The sequence below is a fragment of the Rhinoderma darwinii genome, chromosome 8 (assembly GCF_050947455.1).
Source record: "Rhinoderma darwinii isolate aRhiDar2 chromosome 8, aRhiDar2.hap1, whole genome shotgun sequence".
Taxonomy (NCBI): Eukaryota; Metazoa; Chordata; class Amphibia; order Anura; family Rhinodermatidae; genus Rhinoderma; species Rhinoderma darwinii.
Genome location: NC_134694.1, coordinates 10,963,569 through 10,983,926, shown reverse-complemented (window position 1 = coordinate 10,983,926; position 20,358 = coordinate 10,963,569). Strand labels below are relative to the sequence as shown.

The 20,358-nt window shown below is 41.3% G+C and overlaps 1 protein-coding gene across 7 annotated transcripts in view; it reads right to left on the bottom strand.

The window, feature by feature from the left end:
• Window positions 1-20,358, bottom strand: part of RALGPS1 (Ral GEF with PH domain and SH3 binding motif 1) — a 350,348-nt gene that overhangs the window by 244,298 nt on the left and 85,692 nt on the right. For all 7 annotated transcript variants that reach the window (XM_075835061.1, XM_075835060.1, XM_075835059.1 and 4 more), the window contains one exon: window positions 7,416-7,499. In XM_075835061.1, the coding sequence (XP_075691176.1) occupies window positions 7,416-7,499 (84 nt within the window). The remainder of the gene's footprint in view (window positions 1-7,415; window positions 7,500-20,358) is intronic.

Here is a 20,358-nt window from a genome sequence, read left to right as displayed (position 1 = left end):
ATAATCGTGCGTTTTTCGCGCATCACGCACCCATTGAAGTCAATGGGTGCGTGAAAACCACGAAGGTCGCACGGAAGCACTTCCGTGCGAACTGTGTGATTCGCGCAAGAGCTGTCAAACTGAATGTAAACAGAAAAGCACCACGTGCTTTTCTGTTTACAAACATCCGAACGGAGTGTCTTAGAGATGAGCGAACCGAACTTCACCGGGTTCGGCCGAACTCGTTTTGACCGAACCCGGCAGGAGACAGTCACTGTCCAGGGTGCTGAAAGAGTTAAACTGGTTCAGCACCCTGGACAGTGACTTCCGATCCCAATATACGTGAACGTGTAAAAAAAAAAAAAGTTCTGACTTACCGATAACTCCCGGCTTCTTCCTCCAGTCTGACCTCCCGGGATGACAATTCAGTCCAAGTGACAGCTGCAGCCAATCACAAGCCAAGCACAGGCTGCAGCGGTCACATGGACTGGCGCGTCATCCAGGGAGGTGGGGCCAGATGTCAAGAGAGGCGCGTCACCAAGGACGCGTCACCAAGGCAACGGCCAGGAAGTTCTCGGTAAGTACGAACCTCTTTTTTTTTTAAACAGGTTACTCGATATGGTGATCGGAATTCACTGTCGAGGGTGCTGAAGGAGTTACTGCCAATAAGTTAACTCTTTCAGCACCCTGGACAGTGACTGACTTCGACTAGCCTCATCTCTATGATGGCGGCTGCGCGAAAATCACGCAGCCGCGCATCATACACTGATGACACACGGAGCTGTCAAGTGCCTTTTGCGCACGCAAAACGCTGCGTTTTTTTGCGTGCGCAAAACGCACACGCTCGTGTAAATGAGGCCTTATACAAAATAAAGTACATTCACTGTATAATGAATAGTTCTGTAGCTTTATAATATACTTTGTGTTTCAGTTCCTCAACATCTCTACTTGTTGTCACTGAATGGAAACATTTGTAGTTTACATCGAAAGGTTAATAATTAGTCCTGATAATGTGCTGGTTTTAAATATGTGTGGCTCATTAAGTATGCCAGTGTTCTCTCTTGAAAGTGTGAGCAGCACATGCCTGGATAGGTTTCCATTCACTGACAGCAAGCATATTTTGAAAACAACGAGTCATTTTAATACAAAGAGTAGCCACATTTTTCACTATACAATGAATACAATGATTAACCACAATAGTTACATTAAAAAGTAAAACCCCTTTAATTATTGTTTTTAGTCCCTAAACTACATTTAATACATCAAAAAGTACCAGAAATGCAAAAATATCTCTACACAGCAAACTTTCTTTAACAGAAAACAAGCACAAATGATGCAAATATATTTGCTGAAATTTCCTTTAGTGATGACCGAATAAAAAAAGCAAAAAAAAAAAGAAGTAAAAACATTACAAAATCTATTAGCATTCCTGTTTATTGTTTTTTTTTTAAACACCCCCCCCCCCTACACCCACCAGACGTCTTGTTTCTCATTAATAGTGAGATTTCATTTTTTTCCAGGCTATGTAGGAATGAGCTAAGACCCATGATCACCAGCCAACCACAGATTAGAGTGTACAGTCTCTACTGCCTACGTCAATTATTTTGTGGCTGGGGAGGCCCGTCTTGGGTCTCTGTTATATTAATTAACAATGATCTGCTGCTGACCTTTGTGTTGTGCAGCGAGCTGCTTTCCAAGGTTCAATTTCTAGGATTTATGTGTCACAGAATTAATAATGTATGATTTTTGTTCCAGTAAAGAATAAAAAAAAATATTTAAAGGAGTATTCCCCTCACACAAACGGTTTGCCTATCGCGAGAATTGGTGAAGATCCGACTGCTAGATTCCCATTGATCCTGAGATTGAAGGGGCCGCAGTGCTGGTCTGTGGCACTGTGACCGTGTCTCCATCTCCGTTTTTCCCCACACAGCGTACTCCCGGCCAGCTACTGTGCAAGGAACTGCAACACCGTAGTATTTAGCAACTAAATGGGGAGTTTATGAAAAAAAAATAAAAAATCCATTGTGCCTCTCAAGACGGATGTAGTTACAGAAAAGAGGTATTTGAAGATTTAGATACAATGAGCTTGGAAGTGGTGACCATCTTAAAAATGTACTGTGACAACTTCTGCTATCTGAAATTTTCAGCATGGCCCAAAACCAAATATTTGTTAGTGAAAAAAGGAAAAAATAAATCCCAAGTGTCCAGCAGTTTGTTTTCACATCTGTTTTTTTTTTCTTTTTTTAAATAGCCAAATAAAAATATATTTTTTTTCTTTTTTTTTCTTCTAGGGGTCAGGGAACGAAAGACGCTTCCAAGTGGCTGCTAGTAATTTTTTCCACTTGACGGAAATGGCAAAGAGAGAGAAATTGTATCCATGTGAAAATGACCTAATCATGTTAATCCATCCACGCCTGGTGCCAGATTTCTCGATTGGACTTAACATTTACAACTATAAAGTTAGGAGACTTTACTCCAAGTCGGTTCTACTAAGGCTACATTGACACGTGCGTGACGGATTTACGCACGTAAATCTGTCCGTGTTTGTTGTGTTTTGCATCAGTGTGCTTTGCGTGCGGCATGTGCTTTTCACGCACTCGCAAGCATTTTATTTTTTTTACATGTAATTGACGTAATCAATGAAATCATTGATGTAATTGAGGAGCGTGCTGTGTGTTGTTGCACCAATTGACTTCAATGGGTGGCTAGGTGCATGAAAACACACCAATATAGGACATGCAGTGAGTTTCAAGCAACGGACTCTCACTGCGTGAAAACACCTGAATGTGTGAATAGCCCTATTGTAATCAATGGGTCCGTGTGCTGTGCGTTGTTTCACACGTTTGTGTGAATGAGCCCTAAGACAAAGTGTCTTTTTATATCAGGACATATATAACAGTCTATACGGCAGGTGGTCCTTAAAGCCCGCGCCATAGTATATATACACAACGCAGGTTTAAACCTGCTGCCCGAGTGATTGGACGCTGGAAAGAAGACAGAAGCGGCTTTTAATGCTTCTGTCTTTTCTGTACTCCAGTGTACAGTGCTCAATGAGTGCGGTGTTAAGAATAGAGGCAGCAGCGCTGTCCCTTATTGGTCCCGGTGGTAATTTGACTGGTCACATGATCGCCGGGAAGCAGGTAGTAGGAAGCTGCTGCTGGGTCTAGCTAGATCAAGCATAGTCATATCAGTGACAATAGTTAATATAACTTGGCTCCAGTAGTATAGTGTAAAAAAAAATAAAAAAAAATAATAGAGTCCCCCACAAGTCTTTTCTGACCTATAAACGGAACAGGCCATAATAAAAATATAAAAGTAAAAAAACAAACAAAAATAAAGAAAAATACCACATAAAATACCAACCCAAATGAAAAACGCTCCTCCGCTAATCAATACCAGCCATAAACCAAACACCATAAAATGCACACGTAATATGTAATAATTTACGGTATCACAAATAAAAGGTGAACATTATAGTATTACCAAAAAAATTAGATAAAAAGAAAAAAACTATAAGCCTAAAAAGGTTAAAAAAAATAGCGCAAAATTATGTGTTAAAAAATGATAAGAAAAGAGATCTGCATGGATCATGGATAAAACACTGCAAAATCTTATCGTTAGTTAAAAAATAAAAAAGTTATAGCCATTTAACTAATGCGTGTTACAAAAGGCGAACTGAAGGCTCAAAATAGCCTGTCCCTAAACCGGTTAACATTGCCTTATTGTCAGCAGCAGATAATTAATATTTATAAAGTTCTTTTTGGGGTGTATTCACACGGTGCGGTTTTACAGCGTTTAAAATCACCCCTCATTGGAGGTCAGAGGCGAAAACTGCGGCAAGAAAAGACATGCTGTTTTTTTTCCCTGCGAGCAGCCAGAAGCCGCTCAGGAAAAAGTTCCTCTGACTCCAATTTAAATCAATGGGGGCCGATTTCGGAAGTATTTTGGCGCCGATTCCAATGCGGTTTCCACGTCCAAATCAGCACCAAAAAACTCTATGTGAACTGACCCTAAGCAGGAATTGTAACATACAGCTCCTGAAGTTAGAGCAGCCTCCTGAACACAGCTTGGATCAGAAAATACCCCGACCCCAGCTGTTTAACCATCTGATCGCGGTATGATCAAAGGGGACTCCCCTCCTGGATCGTGTCGCCAGAAACCCGGTGACGAGATCGAAGGCCGAGAATCCCTCTGCAGTCAGGCTGTCTGTTCAGTTTGCCTGCTGTTACGGCATACTACAGTATGTGCTGCCCTAACAGAAGCCTGTGTCACAGTGATGCAGCATAATGTATTAGCATACAATAGTAGTCAACCAGGGTTCCCAGTACTTCATAGAGCACTAAAACCCACTTGACTTCATAAAACATAAGAAAATGAGAAGATGCATTCGGGTCTCTATTGTTTTGCTCTGTCAGAAGACCAAAACATAAGAAAATACCAGAAGCGCCGGTTCCGTTAAATAATGGAGACAACCGACGTCTGATGGAACCCAATGGGTTCCGTACAGGTGTCCGTGGTTTTACCGGAAACAATAGCGCAGCATACTGCACTATTGTTCCAAGTATTGTCGGCCAGATCGGCGACGGAGGCCCCTCCAGCGCAGATGTGAACAGGCCCTAAATGAGTATGCACTTACATATTTACAAATATTCCAATCTTTACTTTCATCAGAACATTTTCATCAGTACGATCCTTGTAGCCAGCAGGAAAGTCATTGTTGATCTCCCAAGAGTTATGTGCTATGCAGCAATGGCTAATGTAAGTATAAATGCTCCTATTATAGCAGTATTTACATTTATCAATCACGCCGCCTATCACAGTAATTTTTACAGCTGCACGATCGATGAAGATCCACGATAAACAATCTTTTCTTTCATTCGCACTGGGCAATTACTATTTCGATTGCTTGTAAGCATGAAATCATGACGATAACTGGCCAGTGTGAACGGCCTTGGAGGAAACTGTAGACACGTCAAGACATTGTTGGGAATCTTCTGGGATTTCCAGTTGTAGGACGTTTCAGTGAAACTATACTATTATAAATATGTGTATTATCATCTCATAGTTGTTGCTGTGGATCCCTCGTACCTGTATTATAACTAGGCAGAATTGCCATTCAGGAAAGTTGGGTGACAACCAGTGTGGGAGCTGTAATTGTGGTCATATTGGTTGTCACCTCGTTTTAGCAGAAACATATATAACCAAAAAATGGTTCAAAAGGATTTAACTATTGGGTGCGCCTCTGAAGGGCAAGCCCAATATTTTAGTGCAATGAGCTAAGTATCTAGCCCGAGCCCTGTCATAAATGCTCTTCTACATGACGCTAATTCTTATTTTGCAAGAGATTAAAAACTATTTTGAAATCTAAAATATTGGAAAGAGGACTGTAGGAAAATAGCATGCAAACTCTAGTCATTTAAACCAGTGAGTCTGTAAGAATTTAATGTAGCATTTAAAGGTTTGGGGGTCTCGTAGCTACTGCACAACATAACATCCGTAGCTATTTTGGAAATGAATGATCTCAGCATTTGCACTATATGAATAGAATGAAACAATATGTGAACATATATTTTTGGGTAATGGAGTTTCCTTAATGCATTAAGAGGGGGAGATGATTTCATAGATGATAAACAGATCTCCATTTAAGATGTGCGACACATTCAAAAACACAACCTTCTAGCAATGTAAAATGTAAAGTGCATTCCTGCTTCTCTGAGCTGAACGGTCTTTAAAATGGAAATTGTGTATGTTGCTGCTATATTTAGCCATATCCCATGGCAACCAATCAAAATCTACTTTATTTGAAATGGCGTTCTAAGGTAAGCCACGTGTACGCTGTATATATTGCACATGTACAATGTCCCACTGTCAGTAAGTTTATACACATTGACATAAGTAAAGAAAAATTTAAAAACAGCAGAAAAACAAACTGTGACCAAAAAAAAACAACTAAAAAATAAAAAAACATAAATATCCATTTTATGTAGTTTATTATTTTGTCTGCTGGAGAACTGCAAAATACTTTAAGGGTCAGTTCACACAGAGTTTGAAAAAGAAGGGACATGCCCTATCTTCGGCCGTTTATGCCTCTGACCTCCCATTGACATCAATCGGAGGCAGAGAAAGCATATTTCACGGCGTTTTAAGCCTGCGGCGCTCAATGGCCGCTGGTGAAAAACGCCACGAAAATCGGCGTGCAGGCAGAGGAAAATCTGCCTCAAAATTCCAAACGGGAAACTAAACTTTCCAAAAACTTCTGACATATCATAGTGACGTGTTAGAAGTATTGATCGGTGGTGGGTCTGAGCACTGAGACCCCCACTGATCGCTAAAATGAAGCGGCAGAAGCGCTCAAGTGAGCGCTGAGCCGCTTCGTTTCTCATCAGCTTTCTCGGACAGCTGAGCAATTGCTGTACAGGCTCATAGACTTTCTATTGAGCCCTTACACCAATTGCTCGGCATTACGAGAAAAGCCGATCACAAACTAAGCAGCTCAGCGCTCACCCAATCGCTTCTGCCGCTTCATTTTAGCAATCGGTGGGGGTCTCAGCTTCATTTTAGCAATCGGTGGGGGTCTCAGCTTCATTTTAGCAATCGGTGGGGGTCTCAGTGCTCAGAGCCCCACCGATCAATACTTCTGACATGTCACTATGACATGTCAGAAGTTTTTGGAAAGCTTGGTTACCCTTTAAATTCACTTACTTGGCTGCTTCTGTGTTTACGATTCACTATAAGGCTAGGGCTACACAGGTTGTTTGGCCAAAGATCTCTGTCTCGTTTTGACTGCATCGTAGATAATAAAATTCAATGTGATCGCTTTGTGACCCGCATGGTCGCAAGAAATCCGAACCGGACTTCTTGTGACGATGGTGTAGCGGTAACTTGCAATGCAGGCCGGGGTGACACAGTGATATTTAGCTGCGCAACTTGTGTCGCGGCCAAAGTTGTTGCGTAGCCCTAACCTAATGAAGAGTGGCCAAGTATGTGCAGCCGCTGCTCCACCACCAACGAGGAAATGGGCACCCATTCTTGACCTGCACTGATCTGTCATTTACGGCATCCAATAGAAATGCCATAAATGTCAGGAATGGGAAAAGCCCTTAAGGCTAAAAGGGGAACTCTACCCCAAATATGCCTTGGTGTATGCATCCAGCCTCTTTATGTGATTTTCAGTTGTTAGATTCACATATATAATACTACCATACACTGTATAATGTAGCTTTCCCGCTTTCCTCAGTATTCCAAAAACATACTGGAAGCTTGCAGTGTCATAATTATAAATGTCCCTCGTGATTTGCATTTCTGTAGTAGGGAAATAGACTGTGTGCTCACTGGGGTAGGGATGTAATGTACGTTAAGTGAATACATTTGCCGTTGGAATATGTTGGCGTCAATAATAACAATTATTAACATATTCCATCTGCCCCCGTCTGTACCTGGTTAAACCGTCTTGTAAAGGCGACAACGTTTGGAGCTAGGCTGTGTTTTTCCTTCTTGTTCCAGCCGCAGCTGGCCAGCTCCTGAAAAACAGAACAGAGGTGACATCAGTCTTCCTGCTTTAATCATCAGACTTTAGATTTATGTAAGAAAACGTAAATTTGACACTAGCATTTCCCAAGTTTCTTCTTGATGTTACAGTCCTGCGGACTACACCCAGCGCACAGACACATCACCTCTGAAATATAATTACAAATAAGGCCGCTTTCACACTGCGTTTTATAGTCTCCATTTGATGTATAAGTTAGGAAAACCTCCCGACCAATATGTTAAACGGTGGCTGTGACAGAAGCCTAACAGTGGCAACACACAAATACATCATACACTTTCATGACGTATTCGTTAAACGCATACTATTATAGTCAATGGCTGACAGAGGCCACTGCTAGGCATGCATTTATCGCTTTCGTCACCCAGCTATAATGTTTTTTGTTTAACGAATACAACACGAAAAGCCTCTGATGTATCTGTTAAACGGATGCCTGTGACGTATTCCATACAGTGGCATATGTCACACATAGGCTGCCATGTTAAAAAAAAAATACATTCTTTTGCTAGAAAAGAACAGGGTAGTCAACTACGCTATTCTATCCAGCAAAAAACACAGTATAACCGACGTATACAACCTGACGGAGGCCACGGTCGATACAATTGGAGCCTATTGGTACATTTGATATATGCGCCGCGGATCTCTCCGACCAATACTACAAACGTGTAGCTAAAACACAGTGCGTAAGGGGTCTATAAGATGTAATCTCTGTAAACCCCCCTAAACTACAGCAATAGCTTAAAAGACGGGGGGCTGGGTGGAAATATCTACAGCGGGGCTGTGTGGCGCTATCTATAGGGGGCTGTGTGATGCTATCTACAGGGGGCTGCGTGTGGCACTAACTAAAGGGGGCACGGTGTACGTGGTGCTTTACTTTACAGTGTTTGACACAATTATATTCAGGGGTACAGTGTCTGGTACTATTCTATTCAAGGGCGCATTGTATGTTGCTATTATATTTAGGGGCTCAGTGAATGGAGATATTATATTTTGGGGCACCATGAGAATTTTATCTTCGTTTATAGGTGTGGAAATGTAGGAGCCGAAGACATCGGAGTGGCAAATTCTACAGAAATGGATCAGGGCCCTGAGAAGTCGTCATGAAGCCTGGACCGGAATCTGTCACCTCTCCTCACATGTTTATTATATTTCACAAAAAGTCTTTGTGCAGTCCAGGACTGATAAGACAAACGCATGTTACCATTCCCCTTGTCAGGAGGATGTATGGCTGGAGACTGTCAGTATGCAGGGACACAGCCCTTTGACAAGGGAAATCGTAACACCCATTTGTTAATGCTTGCACGAAAAGGTATTGTTACGGTGCGGCAGGGTGGTGGTGGAGAATGGGGCCCAAGTTTGGGTAACAGTTTAGGGCCTATGGTCTACATAATCCGCCACTGCTGGCCTCTGTTGTAAGCATTGCCTCAGGGTTGTGTCTGTAACTTAATCCAATAAAAACAAATACAAATAAAAATAAAGACATTATTACAAGCAACACCATATTCCATTTTTAAACAACAAATATGCAGAGACAATTTATTTTTACCAAAAACCAACAATAATTCAAATGTATTTATTTAGCCTAAATAAAAAAATATTAACAAGAATACTGGCCAAAAATAATTTGCAGTAAAGTGCTGCTAATAATTGGCCACTAAGACCCCATGCACATGGCCGTGCCCATAATCACGGGCTGTGGTTGCGTGCACGGCCGGTCGCCGACAGCCACCCACATTCGCGGGTCGTGCTCCCATATAAAGTATGGGAGCACGATCCGTGAAAAGCAAAAGATAGGAGATGTCCTATCTTTTGCGGCGGCTTTCTACGGCTCGGACACCTTCCCGTAATTAAAGGGGAAGGTGTCCGTGGACAATAGAAGTGAATGGGTCTGTAATTGCGGACTGTAATTACGGTCCGCAATTACAGACTATTTTTACGGTCGTGTGCATGGGGCCTTAAAAGTACTCAAAAATGGAGTCCAGGATTTTTAGCATGTAGTTATCTGATTTTAAAAAAAAAATTTAAACTATTTTAAAATACTATATTAGGGATTTCTGAATTAATAGAGGGCTGTCACTCATTCAGTACCTCATCTATTAGACAGAGTGGAGACCACCTACAAAGACAGTCTGGAGGGTCCAGTACATTCGACAGTCTACTGACTTCAGTGTGAGATGTGCAATGCTTAATTTCCCCTGTAGTGGCGCTGCAGGGGAATTGAACACTTAATGCCAGGATTTCAGCGGATCACTGGGGAGTTCTAGCAGCAGGACACCCTGTGATCACGTTATTGTTAGATGACCTATCTAACAAACAGGCATTTCCAAATCGAAAAATATATTTTTCTGCCTCCATATATATATATTCAGAGATTAGAATTTATTTTTATACCTTTTTTTTTTTTTTTTTTTTACTGTGCTCATCATAAGAAAACACTCTCCTCCCTCCTTCTATCCTGGAGGTTGTCTCCTTTTGATTATTTTAATACAAGGGTCAATATTATCACTTGTTTGGGTTTGCAATGGAACGTAATATCACTACAGGTGCCGTCATTAACAAACATTGCTGTGTTATGTTTGGTTAGTAACCAATTACCAATAAAACTGGGTCTTGGATGCTGTTAATGACCAGAGCAGTCTGAAGATGAAATGCCTTTTCTTGGAAAAAAAAAAAACCTCAATGGAATTTCCAATAAGGAAGGGCCTCCTGAGTAAACAGCACAAAGGATTCCTCGTATTTTAGCAAAGAAACGTTAAAGAAAATGTAACGATTGTTTGACAAACTTCTTATTGATCTTTCTGTCTGGAAATATCTAATAGGAAACGCTGCAGATCTCATCTAAAGCACAACCAGATCTATTCACTAACATAAAGCTGTGAGCTCGTCAACAGTCTACTAGCAATAACCAGACACTACAATGATTCAGATGACCAAAATGTAGTCACTGCTTTTGCTTTAGTTCCTTCATTGAATTTAATCTTCTACGGTTGCACTGTATAACTAGTATTAGCAACAGACCCGACACCGGGCGTACTGAGGCTCCTAAGCAGCAGATGCACGGGGGGGGGGGGTTTTGCTGTCTAACAAATTATTTGATTTTACAAAAGTTTAAAATGTTCATCCAAATGAGTGTGGGTCATGCCATCTGCCCAGGTGTGCCTTCTTTTCATTGTTGGCTTACCATGATATGGCAGCATTGGAAAGTTTAGCTATAATTTGGCCCAATCATTATCAGTCCTCGTGACTTGATCAGAATGACATCAAGTCTAGAGGAAAGAGCCATCTGGACACAGCACTAGGTAGATAGTCCCACTTCTCTATGCCCCATGGTGTGCTAAGCTTTACTATACAATGTTAAAGATGGTTTTCCCAAGTTGGATATCTCTGGGACCTGCACCTATCTCCAGAACAGGACCCCTAAACCCCGCTCAGGCTTCCCAGACACTTCCTGATTAAGTGGTCGGGAGTTAAGAAAACAGCCGTACTTGCTGACCTACGTGGTTTCCGTAACTCCTATAGAAGCGAATGGGAGTTATGGAAACAGCGAAACCTGGGGAGCTACGCTTCTTCCGGGACTCGGGAGCAATGGAAAGTGCATAGTTCGCCGAGCTACGCTGTTTCCGTAACTCCCGACCACCTAATCCGGAAGTGTCCAGGAAGCAGAGTGAGCAGAGTAAGGTAGAATGGGGTTTAGGGAGCCCCGTTCCAGAGTTAAGGCCCGCATCTATCAGACATTTATAGCATATCCTGTGGATATGCCATAAATGTGCAAGTTGGGAAAACCCCTTTACGGACAGCAGTCTGTGTTTACTATACAAAAATACAGCAGCCAGTGATGGGGGTGGGTTCTGGCAAAGCATGTACCTGGATTCTGGGAGTGGGGATACACCACCGGTGTTAATAATAAACTATGGGCCCTCCTATAGGTGATTGGAACTATTGTATCAGCACTACTATGTGAGCAATAACTGGTCAATTCTGTGTGGTTCCTGGTTACTGTCTGAACATGTAGGGAGAAAAAAAGCTTGCAAATCTCTACTTTGTGGGGTGGTACAGTATAACCCTAAAGACTTCTATTATGGCTTCCTACAACTCGGAGCTTGTGAGGAGGTGTCATACGGCCGTGCATTGAGTCCATAGAATCAGGACATCAGTGTTTTCACAGTATAGACCTAAACTTAAGAGAAAGAAACTAATTCATTGTAGAACAGAATAGTGGTGAGGAATAAATGTCTAAAAATGTAAATATTTTCCCTCCTGTCGGCCCACATCAGTCGTGTTACCGCATGTGTGAACTCAGGCTCGACAGTTTAAGAGTAAAAACACATAAATCTAAAGAATAACCATTTGATAGAAACTGACCCAAGAAACTGTCCAAACACCCTGCTCATTGTCAATATAAAGTCAGTGGAGAATGTCAAATATTTTATTTTAAGAAAAAGAAAAAAATATCCCAGTCTACTACAGATTCTGCATAGAACTCTGCATGCCTGGACAATAAAACCTGCATTTTAAATTTGCCCATTTGTAGTGGAGAATCTTCAACATTAAAGAGTTGAATACTATGATGAATAAATAAAACTGTGAACCCTCTCTCTGCTCTTGTTGGCAGCCAATCACTGATCTATACCCCTCCTCCTATATAATCCTATTGTACAAACCTTAGACTGGTCGTATCAATGCGTCTCCCCAAGTGGCCGCCGCTCCAACCTTCCTTTCTGCTCTTATCCTCTGCATGGTCGGCAGCGTGGAGTTGCCAGGACTAACGGCAGCTCCTGGATTACGTTGGTCCTGGCGTCCCTATTTTAAGGGGGCACCGGCCTTCCCTTGTTGCCTAAAGATTGGGGGACTTTCTTGCCTGGCTATTGTTCCTAACGGTTATTGACTCTGTTCCTGACTCCTGACCTCGGCCTTGTTCCTGGACTACGCTCCTGTCGCCTGGTTCTTCTGCTGGTATCGAAACCTGGTCTGACTAACGTTCTATCTTATACTCCGGCTTGCTACATCCTGACTGCTCATCTATTGACGACCCATGGCTACGCTCCTGTCAGTGACTATTCTGGGGACCGCTACCTGAGAATCCAACCGGGAAAGTCCACACCTCCTTGAAGAGGTTAAAGGTGAAGAACAGTGAGTTTCCTTAGACTCCACATCCCAGTCTAGCATGCGCCAAGCAGACTGCAGGTTTACTTATGAAGCACTCCTGCCCATAGTTTAAAAATGACGACAGGAGACGCTGCATGGGAAGCAGGGCAGACCAAAAGCCTTACCTGCAAAACTCCTATCATCTTGGCAACTGGACTGCCCGTCTTGCAATCCCTGCGGCATCTCCTATTAGCTTAAATTTTTTTTGGACACTCAAACACAATGTCAGACAAGTATGCTATAATATAGAATTACAGTCTGAGGATGAAATGTTTTGGCATCCTTGGGTCGATGCTGAAGTAATAAGAGCGGCCAGTTTACATGAAAATAAAAATCAACACGATGAAATTAGACAATACACACCAGAGGTTAGACAAAAATACATTAGGAAAAGACTTGGGACTAGGTGATACTGGACAGATGCAGAGAGGATTTAATAATATGACCCTAAGAAAAGAACAAAGATGACTATAGACAAGTAAGAGTTAGCGCTCAACCAAGCACAGAAAGAAGAAGAACTTTAGAAGTTGAATCAAAGGGTCCACTGGGTCCCATTGATTTTACATTTCGTACGGGAGACCGAGGATGCCTCATAGGTGGAGCTACACTATAAATGTATAAATTTAACACATAAACATTTAAAAGGGGTTGTGTCATCAGTGGCAACCCCTTTCATAGTGAAGCTGGTGTGGCAGGGTCCGGCTCCCAGCACCACCGGCAAGCAGCTGATTTTGCCAGGGAAGCCTTCTCTGGTTAAACAGAAGAATTGCATTTTGAAACCCTGCATTTGGTCCCATCCCAAAAATTAAGCAATAGTTACCAAAGGAAAGTGAAAATCAGCAGACAAGATAGTAAAACTTAAGTCACATAAGACACAAAACAGAATAAAATAAAAATGAATTAAAAAAGTTCCTACATCTAAACACATTGACCGTTCTAATTTTCCGACTTGAGAATATGAAGGTTTTTTTTCTTCAATTATTAAAACATTGGGCATCAAAGGAAATGCAATTTCCATTCTCTACAAAAATATCTCGGAACTGGCAACGCGAGTTTATGACTTTTCCATTGTACGACACAGAAGCGGTTTCGGCACACAGTAAAGACGGGAATTACAGGACGGTTTAGGCCAGGGAACATTATCGAAGTAACCTGTCAGCTTGAAATTGGAGCACATGTGGTTTGGAGGTTGAATAAATTCAGGGGGAAACATAAAACAGTGCATTTAAGGACACAACATAAAAAGTTGGAATGAGGAGGTAAAGTGCGTGAGGTTCAGCATTTACTAAATCAACACCTATATACTCTAATATCACAATATACTTTATATAAACATTAATATCTCCTTACCAAATCCTGAAAAAATTATTATATTTTCTGCAAAACCTGGCTTTTTAGGCAACTAATAATGTACCCTATAAAAATGTAACATGAAAATATGAATATTCACTCCAGGCGCTAATAGCGCCACCTATTGGTATAAACCTTTATAACACATGACCCAAAATAAAAATATGAAGCTGGCTATACACATTATAATCCCCTTTTTTCTCTGGAAGAGCAGCTTTCTCCTCTCACCTTTGAAGTAAATATGCACGCTCCACCAAGAAAGATTTAAGTGGTTGTCCTGCTTTTATGCCCAGAAACAGAGCCACTCTTGTCCATAGGCTGTGTTTGGTATTGTAGCCCAGCCCCAACTAAAAATTTGTAGTAATATGATTAGGGTTGAGCTGTACTGGACATTGCCCACAGACAAGAGCCCCAGACAATTCTTAGGCAATTATGGCATATCCAGGATATGCAATACATGTCTGATAGATAAAGTGCCCACCTTTCTCTTGAACGGGTGTCCCCCAACCCCATGCCGCCTGGTGAGGCTGCTGCCAGCTGCCGCCTCCAGGCAGAGAATCAGTGCAGAGGTAACCGGGAATTCCAGAAACAGCCAAGCTCACTGAACTCCCATAGAAGTGAATGGCAGTTATGGAAACAACGGAGAACAGTGAGCTCAGCTGTTTCTGGATTTCCCAGCCACCTCTGCACTGATTTTTCGCGCCTGGATGCGATGGCCAAAGGCACCTTACCAGGCGAGACGGGGTCGGCGGTCGGACCCGCATCTATCAGACAATCCTTCAGACATATCCATCAGACATATCCTGTGGATATGCCATAGATTTCGAAGATGGGAATACTCTTTAAAGCTTTACTTTTTAAGTTCACTGAACAATGCTAAACCTAAAAAAAAACATTTTCCTCTGGAAAAAACACACACATAAAAAAAAAAACAACCCAGTGACTAGGTTGTTCTTGCTTGAAATTCTATTTAGTCATTTCTCGGTCTCCATTACAGAATTATTGGAACCAATGGAATGAAATCCAATAGTTATGAAAAGCAGAATTTTATGATGCTAACTTAATGTTTATCCCTTATAGTTGCCAGGCAGAGGGAAATAAAATGTACTCCTAAAGTAGTGGCCATTCCCAAACTATGGCCAGAGACCAGGATTCGAGGACTGGACTCCCTGCTCTAGTGTCTCATGAAAGACCAAGCTGATAAGATACCTTGAGGCATGTACAATGTATTACTTGCCCTATCTAATCACTTCTTGCACAGCTGGTGAGAACGCAGTACAAGGTCTGCCAGGTTCTTTTGGCAGAAAACAGTCCCTCGTACGATTATTCACATTCTAGGATTTCTACAGAAATATCAAAATTGCTAGCAGATGAAAAAAAGCTTATGGAGTGTGGACATATAGACAAACCCATCTACCAAGTATAGGATTTCCCCTTGCCTGACACGTAACCGCACAGCAAAGAAAACAAACACATTTTTTTTCTATTATTGAAGCTTTCCACATTCTGGAGGTTTTTAGATCTCCCTTTTGTACATGTATATTGATTGCTCCAGTAACTACACACACTGAATTATGCTTCTGTATTATTTTTATTTTCCGCTGCGTTCTTTGCTTTGAGAAATTCAGTCAAGATGATCTTTTCACTATCTATGACTTGTCTAAGAAAACAGCCCCTTGGTTGGAAAGTTCTCTCAAATCTCTGAGCGGGGCCGGAGTTTGTACTCTATATAAAGTTGCAAAAAAGTAAATAAATTTCCTGTTTTTCTGCATTAATTACTAATAAAATGTGGTCTGATCGTGTCTATAATTGTGACTTAGGCCTCATGCACACGGCCTTGCCCGTAATCACGGTCCGCGATTACGGCACGGCCGGCTGCTGGCGGCCAGCCACCCACCCACATTTTTGGCCCAAGCTCCCATATAAAGTATGGGTGCACAGTCCGTAAAAAGCAATACATAGGACATGTCCTATCCTTTGCGGAGAGTTTCTACAGCCCAGACACCATCCCGCAAATATATGGGAATGTGTCCGTGGTCAATAGAAATGAATGGGTCCGTAATCGCCGACCATAATTACGGTCGTGTGCATGAGGCCTTAGATAACAATCTATTAAACGAATAAAACACAAACCGTTGTACTGCTTATGTCTATTATTGAGCACATTGAGTGAACATCCAAAGTGCAGGGAGAAAAAGTAAATGAACCCCATGACTTGTCCAAGTGCTAATTGGCAAAAAGTGTTTTTATTAAGGAGACGAGAATGGAAGTGTGGGTTTCACAGGAGTTTGCCTATTAAATAAGGGCGCATGAAGCCTGGTTACTGACAAATCTGTTCTTTTTAAGAAAGATTAGTTAGTGTGACCCGTGCCTCGAGGCAGATAACTTTCAGAAGACGTGTTACATAGACACATGTAGCTGGAAAAGGCTACAAAAGCATTGCTAAAGACCTGGGTGTGCATCAAGCCATGGTTAGACAAGTTGTTGCTACTCTCCCTAAAGGAGCACAACAGCAATCCTGAAAGAGGTAAAAAAGAACACAAGGGTAACAGCAAAATACCTACTGAAGAGTATAAACTGCAAAAACTTCTGTATATATTGGTTTAGTATTATAAAAACAATGAACAAAAATGGTGTTCACGGAAGGACACCACAAAGGAAGCCGCTGCTCTCCAAAAAAAATCCATTGCGGCCCCTCTCAAGTTTACCAGAGGCCACCAGGTTGCTTCTGGGAAAATGGACAGATGAGACAAAATTGAAACCTTTTTATCACACATGAACAGCGCTATGTTTGGAGGAAAAAAACCACTGCACACCAACACCAAAACCTGATCCGAACTGTGAGGCATGGTGGAGGGAGCATTTTACTTTGGGCTGTTTTGCTGCCTAAGGGCCTGGACGCCTTGCGATCATTGAGGGAACAATTCATTCAAAGGTGTATCAAATTTTTTTACAGGAGAATAAGGGCAGAAGTCCATGACCTCAAACTGAAGAGATGTTGGGTGATGCAACAGGACAATGACCCAAAGCACAGAAGTAAATTAACTAGAGAATGGTTGAAAAAGATCATCTGTGTTTTGGAATAGCCAGGTTAGAGTCCTGAATTAAACCATATCAAGATGCTGTGGCTTGACCTGAAGTGGGTTGTGCACGCAAGTCATCCCATAAATATTGACCTGGAACATTTGCAGGGAGGAATCGTCCAAAATTCCTGCTCAACATTGTGCAAATCTTATTTGGTTTGGTGGAGGGGATTGCTGCTAAACGAGGATCTATAGGTTATTGAATTCATGGGTTAACTTACTTTTCTCCCTGCACTTTTTTACCCTGCAAGTTTACTCAATGTGGGCAATAAAAGACATGAACAGTATAACTGTATGTATGTTATTAGTTTAGATTGTGTTTGTCTATATTTGTGACTCCTATGACAACCAGATCACATTTTATTAGTTATTAATGAAGAAATCCAGGTTATAACTGATGGAAATCAGTGGTGACCTGGGATCATAGAATTCACTCACATGATTTTCTCACATGTGTCTATGACATAAAAAAAACCCAAAACATTTTTACTGGATTTCCCTTTAAGGTACCGGTTTCCCGTTTCTATTATGAGAGAGTCTGTGTTCCCTCTCTTAGGAGTCTTGATTATATTAACTATGCAAACAGAGACCCTATATCAACAACCCAATGTCTACACGCACAACGCTGTACAATCACGCACTAAATTAGCAGCTAATGACTTCTCATTCGTTTTGTAGCCTCCGATGCCAGTTGTTATAGTTATGGGATGATGCATTTAAGCTGCCCATAAAACCACGGTGACATCATCCCATACCTAAAGAGAGAAATGTACAGATGTTGCAGGCCAAGTTGGTCATTTGGCTCAACTCACCATGGTATGATGAGTTCTGTCATTTTACATAGGACTACAGGCAGTGAATTATTACGGCACATAAGCAATGCAACACCAAAGCGCTAGTTGACAAATTCAGCTCGGCTACAACGAGCATCACCGTAGATTTATGTCTGTGAACGGGCTAATAACAGGTTTAGCCTCTGGTTTAATCTGAACTCCTAAAATTTGGAATAAGAACACAGATTTGTACCAGAGTAACAAAATCCAAATACTAAACCACAAAAGGCAATTTTTCAACATGCAATCGTTTCTCTTCAAAGACGTACAAGCCAATAATGGATAATGCAATTAAATATAATAGTCTCAAGACTTACATAGTAAAATTAAGTAACATTTTTTCCCCCCGTAAACATGTTTTTGTTTAAGCCCGCTGTAGGTCGTATCATTTTCTACATAGAATCAAATGCTTGATTGTCATAAAATGTATAAGTCCATTTTATACTATGTAAACAAATCACTGTACATGATGAGTATGTGTCCAGTGGTTTTATAGTTCAGACTTGAGACATTTATGTACATAAATACTTCAAAGAGCTCCTGAATATCCAGTATTTAGAGCAGCAGTTTGTCCTTTAGAGCAGCTGTTCCTACTGTAATGGGGATAAGATGTTGCAGCTTCTCATTTTGAAGACTATACATTGTTGCTTTCTGTGCCTTTGTGGGTTAGTAAAAAGGGGATGGTACTCCTACAAAAAGGTAAGAAGTTCCACATGACAGCCCACATGCAAACGATAAGCTAGCAGTGTAAACTTACTCACTTAGGGTACCATTAATTTCAAATAGGGGCAGCTGTCGGGCTCAAGATGGTTTCTGATAAAATAAAGGCCATGATGCCTAAAACAACCACTAGTAGTGTCTCCTTTTTTTTGAGTGCAGTTTACAACACCAAATACAAACGGAGAAATTAATACATTCATTTGGGTAATTTTTTATTATTTTTTTATTATAGGCTGATTCTGTTTCTAATATCCACTCATTCTACCCCAAAATCGCAGCAAAAGGGCGCTGGTTGCAAGAAATAAACACATTTTAACCTCGATGTGTCAACCCAGCCTCTGGCTTCCTACGCACACACACACTTTTTTGTGGGCTTTTTTTTTTTTTTGGGTTGTAAAATATCATTTTAGGCTTTTAGGTGTTTTTTGTAGTCACACATTTTTATTTTTGTGCTTTTTTAGTGGTTTTCCCATAGGCTTCTCTATAGGAAACAAAAACGCCTGAAAAACACCAAACCAAACCGAGGTCACCGATACAATGAAAACGCAGGACAAAAAGGAAAAAAGAAGCGCTTTGTTGTGAGTTTAGTATTTCCCTATTGACTTGCAGCTAACAAAAAATGCACCAAAAATGTTGGTGTTTTTTCCCTAAAATGTGAAGGTGCCGTTAAGCCGACTACATTATAGCCATAAGATTTGTTAGTGCAACCCAATCTACAGTCCATGGATGCAAAGGACAAGTTCGACTTCTGGATAAACAGTGTCATTGGTATGTGGCAGCCACTCATCTCCCTCTCCCCGCCACTATAGAAGTAAAGTGCCTGTTAGGAGAAGACATTCTAAGGACTTATTTAGACAAACGTATAAATAGTCCGCGTGACGGCTGTTTTTTTAACGGCCGTCACAAGGCTGCATGTATTTATATGAGGCTGTTCACACGGCTGTTGCTTTAACGGACCGTATGAAGGGCCCGTGAAAAAATAGGACCTGTCCTATTTTTTCCGTTTTCACAGATCCCTCAATTGACCCAAATCAGACGTGAAAAACACGTTCGTCTGAATATAACCTTAATAGTTTGGTAAGATAGTTGTGAATTAGTTGTGAATGTCCGTGGTCCGCAGACGTTTTGCTGTGTAATTATTGTGGTAACTACACTTTGCGCTTTCATATTTAGGAGGATTTTTTCTCCTCTATATTAGTGTAGTAGGTCTGCACATTTTGCATTGAAGTTTTATCAAACTCTGATGACCGGTCAGCGAGAAAGCGCTGGGCTAGAGGCGTTTTCCGAACAACGTTCACCACTTATCTCTCCAGTAAGGAACGCTGGTTTCTGTCTCCCAAAATGTGTTTCTCCAAAGTTCAAAAAGTAAGATAATTGCATCACACGTTACGGTTTGAACTTTAACTTGACAGAAAAATTATGGAAACATTTATTCCTTTAACGTCTTCCAAAACACAAAAATATTCGATCTGCCAGCTTTCCTGGCCTTCTTCTGTAATAAAATAAAAGTTGTAAGGAAAGCACTATTGTACGTAACCCAAGAAGATTTACGGCCACTCTGAGTCTGCGGGTTGATGGATGCTGGACTTGTGTTTTGGCAGTGACTAGATAACAAATTTATAACGGATGATAAAGAATACACATTGTTTTTTTGGAAACCCAACAGCATTATTATATTTCTTTTTTCTTCGGAGGGGGGGGG